The sequence below is a fragment of the Numida meleagris genome, chromosome 5 (genome assembly GCF_002078875.1).
Source record: "Numida meleagris isolate 19003 breed g44 Domestic line chromosome 5, NumMel1.0, whole genome shotgun sequence".
Taxonomy (NCBI): Eukaryota; Metazoa; Chordata; class Aves; order Galliformes; family Numididae; genus Numida; species Numida meleagris.
In genome coordinates, this window is record NC_034413.1 from 5,364,536 (window position 1) to 5,378,333 (window position 13,798).

At 40.8% G+C, this 13,798-nt stretch overlaps 2 protein-coding genes across 4 annotated transcripts in view; one reads left to right on the plus strand and one right to left on the minus strand.

The window, feature by feature from the left end:
- The window catches only part of LOC110399972, a 43,030-nt gene extending 39,155 nt beyond the window's left edge, over positions 1-3,875 (plus strand). The window contains exon 2 of the transcript XR_002439499.1: positions 3,297-3,875. The gene's annotated coding sequence lies outside the window, so the exon portion shown is untranslated. The remainder of the gene's footprint in view (positions 1-3,296) is intronic.
- The window catches only part of GRK5 (G protein-coupled receptor kinase 5), a 167,772-nt gene that overhangs the window by 25,475 nt on the left and 128,499 nt on the right, over positions 1-13,798 (minus strand). The window contains exons 5-9 of one of the 3 annotated variants that reach the window (XM_021399477.1): positions 10,188-10,288; positions 7,291-7,383; positions 3,883-3,946; positions 3,323-3,337; positions 1,949-2,139 (exon numbers count right to left, since the gene is read on the minus strand). In XM_021399477.1, the coding sequence (XP_021255152.1) occupies positions 1,949-2,139; positions 3,323-3,337; positions 3,883-3,946; positions 7,291-7,383; positions 10,188-10,288 (464 nt within the window). Of the gene's footprint in view, positions 1-1,948; positions 2,140-3,196; positions 3,338-3,882; positions 3,947-7,290; positions 7,388-10,187; positions 10,289-13,798 lie in introns of all 3 variants that reach the window. The other 2 variants (XM_021399476.1, XM_021399478.1) reach the window with 2 other exon arrangements.

Here is a 13,798-nt window from a genome sequence, read left to right on the forward strand (position 1 = left end):
AAGCTAGCCTTGCCTAAACATACTGAAACACAAACTGCTGGCACTGTGCCCGTGTGGAAAGGCTAGGGTCCGTTGTTCTGCTCTGCAGGACAGCATAAACAATACAATTAATCATGGTGGACAAGGCTTTGCTGTGTATTTGTGTAATGCTAGGACAATATGATCTTGGTGCAGATCGGAGCTTGCAGGCACCGCTATAGTATATATAGTTATATATAAATAATTCGAGGAGAACCAGAAGGTTTTCTTGTCTGCTTTCCATGAAAAGTCAACCCATTGACCTTTACTAACATGATGCAGTTGAGAAATGTAATGAGAGCTCCTTGTTTGGCAAGGGAATTCTGATTTTTTATCTGACTCTGATCCTGAAACCAGGGCTGGTTGTTCTCTCGGGTCACATGCACAGTGTGTGTCACTGGTCCAGGAGATGGGGAGGTTATTTTGGAATGCTGTGATTTACTCAGAAGCATTTTGTTCACAGAAAATGAAATTAAGTTTGAGGAATAAGTGTTTTGCTATGAATTATTCACCTTGAGAAAGCTGTAGCATGTAGTTTCTAAATATTTTTGACCTATATAGCACTTCTCACAGGTCCCAAAACACTTTTCAGTATTACAAATTAGGGGTCTCTGCAGATGCTCCTGAAATACTACCAGGAAATGCCACCTACAAAGATATCTATCATTAATCACCAAAATGAATGTGCCATCTGAAGTGTGAACTTGCAGCTCTTTTAAGAGTAATGTGAAACAACTGCTTAAGGAGGTAGGATGCCATTTCTCTCAAACCCCATACTATTTTAGTGGACCAGATATAATTTTGTTTTTCAGAAAGTGGCATTAGCATGGTGTTTTCCCAGTCACGTTATGAATGCATCTGTCCTTTTCATCAGTAAGGTATGGCTGTGATTTACGTTGGTTTTTGTTTGTTTTAAAAGAAGAACTATAGTACTTCCTAAAACTTTTCTGAATGTGGTAAGGTGTATTTAAAGAAGGCCAGACACATCAGTTAAGATCTGTCTTTTTCAATTGACTTTAAACACTTAATTCCATTTTGTTCCTTGAAAAAATCTTCTTCTGGGACAGTGCCAAATAAATCAGCGTATTGTCTATGTCTGCTCTCCTGATGCGAGCTAGCAAGACCTGAGTCACAGCAAGGCAACAGAGTGGCAACTTCTCAGAGAAATCCTCCATAGAACAATATCCTAATTTCTCTATATACAAGCATATGCACAGTGCTTATTATACATGGGCATATCAATGATTTGAAGTGTGGCTTTGTTTTTCAAAAAAAAAACCCAAGCCCATGTTATTATCTATTAATCATTGTCCTTGGATGCTCTCTCCTCAGTTTGCAGTACCTCTTCTGCTGTGAATGCTAGCTGTAACGATTTCACAAGCTAGGACAGCAAACACAGACATTAAATGGTGCTTACAACTACAGTGACTGCTGATTGAAGAAAACCATCCCTGTAGAGCCACAAGAACTCTCTCTGAAGTCACCCTTCACCCTAAAATGTCCTAAGATGCTCCCTCTTAGGAGAGGTTTTTTTCCATATGTGATGCACCACAGCCCTTATGCAACATAATCTAACAGATTAAAACAGAGACTTGAACAGAATGAACTCCATCTCATTCCAACTAGAAACTCAATTCCTTAATTCAATCCTTTTTAAAGAACTTTCATAATTTTCTTAGGTCTCAGTGGATGCTGACGTAGGATTTGGGGAGTTCTGTGTTAGATCTGTATAATTTAGACACGATGTATTCAGTGAAGGAACTGCTTGCTTTCACTACTGCTGGATCATACTGTATTTGTACATGGCTCTGAGAAATCTCGTCAAAACACTGGGGTACCTAAACTCCATTGTACCACAGTGGGTAGAGGGGAATGCACACATTTCTTTTCTCCCTGGGAAAGTTTTCCTACGGCTACAAAAAATGCTCACCTGTATACTGTGTTTTCTCTGTGAAGATCTTCTAAGCCACAAAGAATCTCTGCAGCATAAAACAAAGCTCTTTCCTCCTCAAAACCTGGGTTTCCCATGTTGTAGATATGAAACTTCAGATCACCTCCATTCATTATGGTCAGAACTAAACACAGTGCATCCTTTGTTTCATAGGCATAGGCTAAATTGACCTAGAAAAAAACATTTGTAAGATAGCTGTGACAGTTCATTTAGCTGCTAAGAAACCACTAACTCTTCATTAACAATTTTCACTAGAAAAGAGGGAAAAAAAAGTGTTTCCTGAAATTGATATGGACCTTATTATAATAACAAACACATTTTGAAAGTATAGAAAAATAAGCTGTTAGGATTTCATGAATTAATCTGTTGAATCCAGCCAACTCATCGCCAGAAACCCCCAAGTTTAATGCTCAGATTCTTCCAGGTAACGGAAATCTTAACAGTCACAGGAAGCTACACCTCCAGCTGCACTGTTCAGCTGGGTAGCTGTCAAAAAGAACACATTCTCAGTAAGTTCCCAAGAAGGCCCAGTCCCATGGTGGCAGACCTGACTGAGGCAGGAAGGTCTCCATCACCCCTGTGAGGCTTTGGCGGTGCCCCAGAAATGATCAAACAAGCCAAAATTTACACATCACTTTTAAATTCGTGCCATTGTCTTTGCTTCTGCCAGAGGTAAGCGAACATGATTACCTTTCCATCTGTTGTATTCACTGTTTCCTAAAATAAGTAAAAAGAACACAACAGATGCTGAGACAACAGCAGTTCTTTTATCTAAGGCAAGTGTTTAGACACAAGAACTGGCCAAACTCGGGAAAGCCCCAAGTTGTGCTGACCAGCTCCACGTCTCTGGCTAGATGCTGCCAGTCTCTTCAGATCTACTTGGCCTGAATATCCTTCAGTCTATTCCAAGCTCCTCTCTCCCAGACACTGGGAATTCAGGTGATCACGCAGGACAAAAATAGCTCAGCCTGATGCAGGTCAAGGCTGTAAAGAGCATCACATGGTAGAAACATGCACATCGTTTGGTGCATTTCTCACCGATCACTGATAAAAGTGAGACTCTGGAAGTGTGCATGGAGCACAGCTAAGGTGAAATGTGGGAGGATGGGCTCCCTACAGAACATAGCACCTTGTCTGTACGAGGAGTTGGAAGAGGCATCAGACTCAACAAGAGACTGAGCTCAGCAGGTGAGCGCAGAGCTGAGCTAGAGAGAGTTCAATACTCACTACAAACTGACTATTGACTTTCTCTAAAATCTGCTTTTCATTTAGTGCCATGGATTCGCCTTTCCTCTTTTTTATTCTCTTCTTCTCTAATCTTTTGCAGGCGTACATCTTCCCTGTTGCTCGAACCTGGCAAGCGCAGACCTGAGAATGAAAGAGAACAGTTGCTGGGTAAGTTAAAGATAACACTTTTTCTGGGTTGCACTTTGCTCCTCACAATCTGATCTGATCTGATTTAGTCCTTTTAAGGTTAGAGATAGTGGTGCAGTGAATAAGGCTTAGGAGGAGGCAGCTGAGGAACTGACTGCTGTTTCCAAACCTGCTGTGTAATATTGGTTTAATTATTTCACTTTCCTCCGCCTGCTTCCTATCCCACCTCCTTTTGTCTGCATAGATGGTAATCTGCTCAGCAAAGGCCTGCCTCGGCCTCCTTGGACTCTGCTGCCTAGGCAGTGACCTCAAGCCATTAGTAAAGTACAAATAAGGGTGTGACCCTAATTCTAATGTGAATGCAACAGTCAAATACAAAATAATTTTCAAGAGTGTTCTTTTGAGATTGCAGTGTCAGGAGAGGTTAACTAAAACTATCAGCAATTAATGAAAATCAGCCTCTGTCTCATTGAGATACTGTAACTGCAGTGCCTGAGAAGCAAGAAACACTCTGAACAGAAACTTTCAGAACCACTCACCTCCCCAAAGCCGCCTTTCCCTAGCACCCTGTACTGCCTAAACGTGTTTTTCGTTACTGGTTGCCTGGAAGAAAAGGAAAACAAAACAACAAAAAAAAGACACTACATTTAATGCACTCTCTGTGATTTATTTATTTCAGGGCATACTTTTGAAAAGCAAAATAGATAAATATTATATAATCAAATTATTTCAAGGTAATTATGTAATATAATATAATATATAATTAGGTAATTACATTACTTCAATGCTACGTATGGCTTGAACTTTTCAATTCCAACATATTAAGCTGTAATAAAATACAACACATTAGTGAGTCATCAGTATAATTTCAGCTAGCATCTTAGGACGGAGGAGGGTTCTGAATCTCCATTATATAGCTTTGGCCTTTGTTAAGCAGCTTCGAGGCCTGAGAGCTTGCAACAACACATGAATTCCGCGGATCATCTCATGATGCATTTTTTAGGGGTAGTGCTGGGCTAACATCTAATTACTTTGCTTGTTCTTCAAGTTGAGAAAACGAGATCCAAGATTCAATCACCATGAAAATACTTATGTTTTCTTGACCTTAAGCAAAACAGGAAATCAATACGAAACAAGCAAAAAACAATCCCGGGAACTGGAGTGGAGGATTCAGATCCCATTCACAGGAGGGGTAGGAGCAGGAAGCAGGGCTGGGAGCCCTTCCGGCCCAGCCGGAATTACCTGCCTCTTGGGACCACACCACTGGGCAAAAAAGGAGGAAAAGCATCTCTTTCCTTTTGGGCATGTGAAACAGATTAGCTGAGACCATTCACCTGACAAGAAAGTCTCCCGGTTCCATTTTTTAAGCAAAATAGCAGACTCTTTTTTTCCCCCCTCCAGTGACTTAAATTGTGTGTATATTCTGTAGCAATTTAAAGGCCAAATTAAGGGTTAAATAAGTCTCTCTGAGAACACAGTGCTCTGCAATTGTACAAACACAGTCACCACAAGACCTTACAGGATTCCCTCAGAATTCTGCTCTACCTAAAGGGCTGCAGCCCTAAATCTTACTTCCACCACATTTGCTATCACCAAAGTTTTACAGTGTGACAGAGAAAGTACTCCGGATTCTGAGATACCTGATTTTGTGTCCACCAGTCTACCATTGAAATTTTAAAATTACATTGGCAATCAATATGAATATTCACCAGAACCGCACAGGAGCTTTGTTTTCCTTTGGCGGGCAGCCAGCCGGCAGAGGGAGCACGATAACGTGGCTGTTCTAGCGGTGGCAGTGATGGGGTTGATGACAATAAAGAATAAACATTAAAGCAAATTGTTTCATTTATGTTTTTTTATAAGTAGGTGAAGAAAAGCATGCAAACGGACAAAACTAAAAGAGGAGCAGATGCTATTTTCAGGCTTCTAAGAAGACACTGAGAATGCCATTGGGGTTAAAAGCAACAATTAGCAGTGATAACTACGTGCGCAGCGATGTCCCTGGAGTAAATGGACTGGGTGACTTCTCTGTTTGAGCCAGCAGATTCCAGTGGGGCAGTAGATCACTAACATCTCTCTGCTAATCCTAAAAAAACAGTTCTCCCAGCTTCTTAAGCTGGATAGGCATGGCCAGTAGCTTCTCACATTTGTTGGGATAATGGAAAAAAAAATCCTCAAAGCATTTGAGAAAATTCCTTATCCTTAATGAGAAAATGGCTAGGAAATAGCTTGGCTAGAGATGAATCATCTGATGTTTTTCAATTGAAATGGAAGGGTAAATTCTGGATTCAGTGGAGATGGCATGTGGAGCATGTTTTGGCATGAAATGGCCCTCCCCTCTGCCCACCACTTCCCTTCCCTCTTGTGCAGCGGCTTTTTAACTTTCCAGGGAGAGTAACTGGCACAGCTCCTTTAATCTCTGAGCCCTTATGCTTATACACACCACTCAAGGGTCTGGCCCTAACTGATCTGCCGTAATTAATTCCATTTGTGGAAACTGGGGCTTCTCTCAACTCAAGGTCACTGTTACCCAGCAGTGTTCATCTGCCACACCACTCTCCAGCATGGAAGAGGCAAAGGTCCCTTCCTTGCAAATTAATACCCACTAAGGCTGCTTGGTTATTAAATGTGTCCTTAGAGGTCTAGCCAATAAATACAGTGTGAGGACCTACATGCTGCATTTTGGTCTGTTTTACAGTGTTTTCATAATTGTGATAACTGGTTTAGACAAGTAGTCACCATATTCAGCTAAGCAAATGTTGAACGTATTTCAAACATACCTAATATTATACTTAATACCATTTAATGGCAGAACACTATAGCTTCAGAAGCCAAAACAGGCTCCCTGGTGTTCTGGGAGGGATTTCTCTTTGATTCTTTGCTTCCCTTGCAAGCAGCATCTGTTTCAGTCTTGCCTGGGCACAGTGTTTGCAAATATAAAAGCCAGAGACTGGATGTGTAGCTTACATTTAGCAGTATAGATGCATGAGGCTACGTCGTAAACAAGCGCAACGTGTCCTTTTGCTGTGCCACAAATAGCACACTCTGACAGGGCCCACAATGAAATTGGCCACAAAGGTTTCTTAGATCACAGCAGAGGCTTGGATTCCTGTTTTTTATGGACTATAAGTTTTTTCCTATTCACCAGGCATGCATAAGCATACTGGGCAAAGAAGGTGCCCAAGCTGCTTGCAGGAGAATTGTAGAATGGCTTGGGTTGGAAGGAACCTCAAGGATCATCAAGTTCCAAGACCCCTGCCGCAGGCAGGGTTACCAACCGCTAGATCAAGTTCTAGATCAGGTTTCTCAGGGCCCCATTCAACTTGGTCTTAAACACCTCCAGGGACCTCCTCCAAGAGAGCGGTGTCCTTGAGAGAGAGGGGAAGGGCTGAAGAGTATTTATGAGTGTAAGCACACTGATGGTGGATTAAGGAGCGCTATGCATAACCCAGACACTAGTTGTGCTTGTTGGATGATCACATCTTGAGACTCAGTTTGTGTTTAAATTGAATCCAACACTAGCACAACAATGACTTTTCTATGTGGCATCTTCCTGTGGCTAAAGCCATTACCTCTTCTTGAACCTTCTAACAATGAACAGCTGCGAGCAAATGCTAAAATTAGAAAAGCCTTCCTGGACCTCTCTGGGAGAATTTTCCTGGAGTATAGCTCAGGGAAACGGGGAGTGAGTCTTAATGAATCTTTTCAAATGACAACAGTGGAAAGAAGTAGAGAATTGCTGCACAGAGAAGGCCATAGATGGCAGATACTGGGAGGAGACACTAGTAATGCTGAAGGAAGGCCAAACTATTTACCTTGAAAGCAAAAGGAGTAAACAGGTACCACCTCAGCTGTTAGATTGAGACTATATTCTACAGGCTTTCCATGGGAAATGACATGTATATTTTGTATTCATTTTTATTTAAAAAGAAAATTGTGACACTTACCTTTCCAACCACTTCCACTGGAGAAACCTGTCAAAGTACATGCTGTTCAGGTATTCTTGGAATGGTTCCCCACTGAGGTGGTCAAGGACAGATCTATCTCAGATGAAAAGGATATATAAGCATTTTAAAATCCTGAACTTGGAGCAAAAGAGAAACAAAACAAGAGAAGAAAATCCAGACTTCTTGAAAGGAAGGGACATTTGACTTCTACTAAAATGCTACTTTATTTCACTCATGGTTTCAACCTAGGAACAAGGTGATATGCTTAGTGTTTTTCATATATACAAGCTTATACAAGCTGCATAGTAATAGTTACTGGTTATGCTTGCTGAAAATTAGCAAGGATTCTCCCACTGGCTTAAATGTATTTTTACAAAGACTGACACTAGGCACTAGACAACAAGTATCTTTGCTTTTCCTAGTAAACTAAGGCTGTCTTAATACAACACCCACAGGAGCAGAGCTCCTAAACTTTGATGTTTACACTCGGGTTGAAAATTTCTGGATGAAGCCCATTTTTGCTCAAGAGAGAACATTAGGGGCATTATTTTGAGCAAAAAATAAAATCAGTCTCAACTCCTGCTATACAGAAGAACTGATAACTGTGATTAAAGTCAAAGGGTTTTTCCTAATAGCAATGTGCCTCGTAGAGTAGAACAGAGGAAAGAGAGTCTGAATAGGGATCTGGATTTGTTTCTGGCCCACATTATGACAGCAAAGTCTTTATGGAAAGGACAATCTGCAAATGTTACCAATAAATATGTTACTTATGACAGGCAACAAGCAGCCAGGGACCAACAGACATTCCCTAAGGAAGGCCAAAGGTTTAGAGCTAAGAAAACAGAGGCTGAACTGAGTGGGGCTGGTCACGCTGCTCACTGGAGGATGCTGACCTGTGGTTTTGGTTCTTACTTGGACTCCTGGGGCTACTTTATCTGTCCCTGCTGGCAGCGGTGCCGATACATCAGTGTATATAGATGCTTCTCTAGGTTTTGCTGGAGTATGAAATACTCTCTGAAGAAATATGGCTCATCCTTGAGTGGTTCTAGACTTGAGCAAACAATTCAGGAAGAATAATGCATCTCCTCAGCTCAGTTCCCCTCCATTTATGAACCGCTATTCCTCTGTTTTTGGAATTTCTCACCTGCCTGAATTTTTTTTAATAACAGTTTTTGCACCATACATTTGGAAGAGGCAAGTCATATTGCAAATATTCCATATTCAAAAGCCAAATTGCTGTTGTTTTCATTAGCTTTGATTGGACATAAATCATACAGGATGTGTCTTAAGGAGATATTTCTCTTAAGAAAATTCAAGTTTACAAATAAAAACAAAAAAAACCCACCCAGCCTTAATGAGCTTTAACAAATTTTCAAATTCAAACTGCAAATTATTGGGGAAATTGGAGAAAGGCAGGAGAAAAAACTCAAAATACTGAAGGTCAAAACAGCACGTACAGTTATACACAGATCTCTTCTACACACTGATCTTATCTAGAGCGACTTGTCTGAAATTCATCCCCAATCCTGCTCCAGCGGGACTAAGTTTCATATTTGTGTGCATGCTCCCTTTTTGTCTGTGAACACTTCCAAAATTAACATTATTCTGTACATTTAGTAAATACTAACAGCAAGTTCTTAAAACTTCCTTTTGAGCTCATTTCAGTCCACTTAAAACAATCCGCATATTTATGTACAAAGTCTCAAAACTGGCTAGTTTATCTGTTTTGCTTCAGAAGAAGGAATGGTTGTCTGTGAATAAGAGCCCGAATGAAGTGGAGCTCAACGCTCGCGCATTTCATTCAGTTAATTAAAAGCTTCACGTATTTCAAAGAACAATAGCTGCCTTTCAGCACTTGTTTGCTCTTAGTTCCCCTCTTTGGCAACAACGAAGTGCATTTTACAGTAAGCTGTCAGCTTTCAAATCGATTTCAGAAATGGAAACAGACATCAGGGTTTTCTATGTCAAGCACAGCTCTGCCTTTGTCATTGTGACTGGCACACACAACTGGTGCAAGTTATGCTAGCATCTCAACGTGGACACTGGGCCAATGCAAGTAAACTACTTATGTTATAAGAGAAGGCCAGAAATAACCCACATCTCCTACCAATGCAAAGAATAACTGGAAACAGAAAAGGTCAATGAAATGAGTCAAAACAATGAATGACAGCAGAGCGAATTTTACAAATCCCCATTACATCATCCAGGGAAAACAAACTGTGCTCAGCCAGAAACCACATGGGCCAGCTTGCGAAGATCCCTCCTTTTCATATTTCTGTTGGTTTATGATCACTGGCATGAACATACTCAGGTCACTATTTGCAAATGCAGATTGCATACCTCGAGCTTTAGAACATAATAGTACAAATCGCCTCGCCACTACAAAACCTGATAAGCCTTTTCCCAGACAAAGGGTGAAATAACGCACATTCGTTTGAACTCCACAGACAGAAAGCATTAAAAAAGCCCCATTCTCCTGCTGAAAATTTTCTGGAAAAGCCGTGCGGAGCAAGTTTGCACATTCCTCTGTCTAAATGGACTGTATAGCCACTTAATTTTTATTCACTTTGAAACAGAGATGTTTTCTTTGGATACATTAGCATTGTAGCTCTTTTCACGCAGCATGAAATCCATGGCTGGTTCACTTGGCTAGAACGCTCTGTCAAATACCTGAAACACTAAGTGCTTGTGTGTAGTGTATATAATGGCATGGAAATATTTATTATATTTTGTTGAGATGAAATGACTTCACTGCTTGTCAGTTATGCCTCTAAGATTATGAATGCAAGCTGAAGGTACATGCCCTGATTTCGAATCGAAATTTCTCTCTTTACCTGACAGTCTTCACAAGCTGCTGACTGCAGCCGTGTGGTCTTTGGATATCAAGTTATACTTACTTTGTACAGTGAGAGAACAGCTCTTTGCAGGGGCTGTTTTCGAGTTTTTCCTCTGTCTGTTGGATAAGATCTTGACTGACTTCTGGAACGCAGGCTGGAGACTGGGGGGAGAACAGAGGGGCACATTATCTCTGTGACGAGGTGCAGATTCTCCTCTGTTAGCATGTAAAAGACACATTCATTATTTATTCCCTGCACTGCTTCAATTCAATTCCAGTGGTTGTGTAAAAGCAAAGGAGCTTTACGTCAAACAGCAGTAAAATAGGATACCGTGGTAACTCACTCCACATTCCACTCTATCCTCATATTGCTTTTCTGCCTTCTCCTGTACCTTCACCTCCTTGCCCAGCCTCATGAATATGCAGGACCCGCTCCTTGCCAATTCTTTGAACTGCTCCCTTGCATCCCATGAAAAATGTGCTGGCCTGAACTGTGTACAGGCCATTCTCTTAAACAAAAGAGAATTTGCCCAGTGTTTTCACTTCATTGATGATTCATTGTGCTGTCTGAAAAATCCATCTTTTTTTTTTTTTTTTAACTAGCAAGATTTCAAAGAAAAACGAGAGCAGAGCATTTGTATTTATTGATTTTAATATAAATAATATAACAAGATGCATGCAAAAGTGTCTGGACACTAATTCACCATTAGAAGGACAAAAATAATCTGTCAGTTTTAAAATAATCATATCAAAAAGGAGCTATGTCAACCAAGCACATAAACTCTTTTCATCCTCTCCTCCCTTCAGAGAGATTGTACATTCAGCTCCTTCAAAAAGCCCTTACCAAAGAGAGGTCTTTTGCAGTATGCCTTGATGGTTAACCAGTTTAAGACCTTTGGGACTAATTATCTATAAAGACAGTTTTTTAGGCAGCCCACATTCTTACTCATTAAAAGTATACTGTAATTATATAAAAAAAAAGTGTAAATGCATGTACGTGAGAGAGAGTGTGTGTGTACAGCTATTTATAGACATTTTCACATTCACATGAAAGCCCCTTTCTATAACCAATAGGATTTGGGAATTTTCAATATACCCAGCCACAGATGACAAAAACCCCTGTTGCAGAAGATGTAGCGCTGGGTAAGGTTCCCCATCCATGGCCATGACTACCAGATGTACTCAGTGGGTGGGTCACAGAGCATCATCACTCATTCCTGGCCAGATGTTCTCATTAACTCACCCTTAGTTAGAGATATCTTGGCAAGCACTGAAATGCATTGCAGGCAGAGTTCAAAAACACTGGGAATGAGGACAGAGAAAGGGGCAGAGGTAGAGCCGGATAAAGTCTCCAACGTGGTGAAAGCGGAATTAAGTCTTTTATCTTTTCCTTCCCGTTGCTAAAATGTGAATATGAGCCTGGTTGTGCCATGAAAAACTAAGTTTTTTCCACTTGAATGTTTTTAAAGTGGACCATGGTTTACAGAACTGTCTGTGCATGTTGTATAATGCAGTTTCACTGTTTAGCCTTGAAAGACAATCTGCAGAGCATGTTGGATATCATTGACCTCACTCAAAAATTTCCTCATTTCCACCATATATTCCTCCATCTAATCAACAAAAGATATATAGGGAGCATCCACTTTTAATCACAAAGTATCCTGCTAATAATTAAGGACTCTCACAGTTTCTTGGGAAGTAGATGAGCCCCCTTGTTCTGGGGCTGAGAATTGTAGAGCAGTCTCAGGACAGTAGATAACTTATAGAAGTTCCTAACTGCAGATAACTGTGACTAAATCTAAGTCCTCGTTTTAGCTCAAGAGAGTAAGGAGAGGCAAGAGAGTGAAGCAGTGAAAGAAGCAGGAATAAAACCCAAACATCCTTTTTCCAGACCTACAGCTTCTGGATTGAAAATATGGGGAAAAACGCAGGAAAAGAAAAACAAAAACAAAGGAAAAGACTTTTTCAGGAATATTCAGATAGGAACCAAAGCCCAATGACCAGCAGCATTTCAGCAGATTTTGACTAGGAAACATGAATTAAAACCCCTTGTTTCACAGGTTGCACAGTTAATGGGGTGTGCTATACAAGCTCAAATGCAACCCAAAGCTTGTATGTGGCTGCATGAGCCTCTGCTCTGACACATGGTTATCTTGAACATCTCTGATTTATGGGGTACAGAAACTCTGCTGAACTCCATAGTCTTTGGACTGCTGTGGATCAGGCGTATATTTTCTGATGTGAATCAGAAAAAATGATACAAGGGTTTCTAGATGGAATTACTGCCAGTAAAATCTAGGATTTGCTGTAGATTTATAGACCAAATTGGGAACAAACAGCTATGTATTAAACCCCCTAAACAAAGCCCTGAACTAAAATAATAAGACATCTAGACCAAGTGACTTGATTCTTACAGATGCTAGTCAACTTCATTTCTCATTGTCTTCCCTGGGAAGAAATACACCTTGGTAATGGTGTTGAAAACCACACACACAGTTACCGCACAGTTGCTTGCTTACATTGCCATCTCCTTATGTCCTTAGTGCTTTGAAAAAGATCTTGATTACTCTAGTCCCAAATTACGAATAAAAGGTCCTTACTGTGGACAAACAGATATGGAAATTCCGCATGCCTCTTCCCCTTTGCCATATATCTGTATCCTCTCTGCTGCCAAAGTTACAGCAATAATTCAATCAAATTTTGTCTCAGATCAAAGAACATTTAAAAAAATTATAAACATAAACTAATAAGTCTTTTTCATAAAATTGAAATGAAATTCTTATAGAGAAAAGTGTGAAGAATGAATGAAAAAAAAAACCTGTAAGACAATGTGGAAAGTACTTTAAAAAGGCATGAACTGTGATTCCTCTCTCCACAAATGAGGTAATAATTGCAACCCTGGGCTTCAGGAGGGCCAACTTTGACCTTTTCAAGGACTTACCTGGACGTATCCTGTGGGTTAGAGCATTGGAAGGTAAGGAGGCACGGGAGAGGTGGTTGACATTTAAGCACCACTTTTTCCAAGCTCAAGACTGGTGCATCCCCAAGAGTAAGAAATCAGGCAAAGGTGGCAGGAGACGCATATACATAAGCAAGGAGCTCTTGGAAAAATTCGAAAGGAAGAAGAGCTTGCTTTAGCAGGGGCTTGGACTAGAAGATCTCCAGAGACTCTTCCAATCCCTGTTGTTCTGTGATTTGTGGAAGACAGAGTCACCACTTGGTTTTTCAGAACCACCCATCACTGAACCTTTGAGTCTTTGCTTCCTCTGAAGAAAGCACAAGCAAGCTAACGTTATCAAGTAAAGACTCACAAATACACTGACATCCTGTACATGGACTAGAGCAGCACATCGCAGAGCAAACACTTCACTAAGCCACTTCACTTTCTGTAACAGAAAGCACTTTTTTCTCAAGCTGATCATTTCTACCCGCATCTGTAGGTGCAGCAGGAGGAATAGCGTCAGTATGCAGACCTTCATGTTTAGAACTGAGAGAGGCAGAGCCCCTACACATGTGGGGTGAAGCATCTGACCTTGCCCAACCCTGCGCAGTCCTAGGGAGTCTGTGTATGACCCTTTTTAAGGCTTTCCTTAAGACTTCATAACTCCCGCTGCTCCCATTAAATAACGATTTTCCTTGCTTGAGTACAGTGCATATCTACAGCCTTCAAAT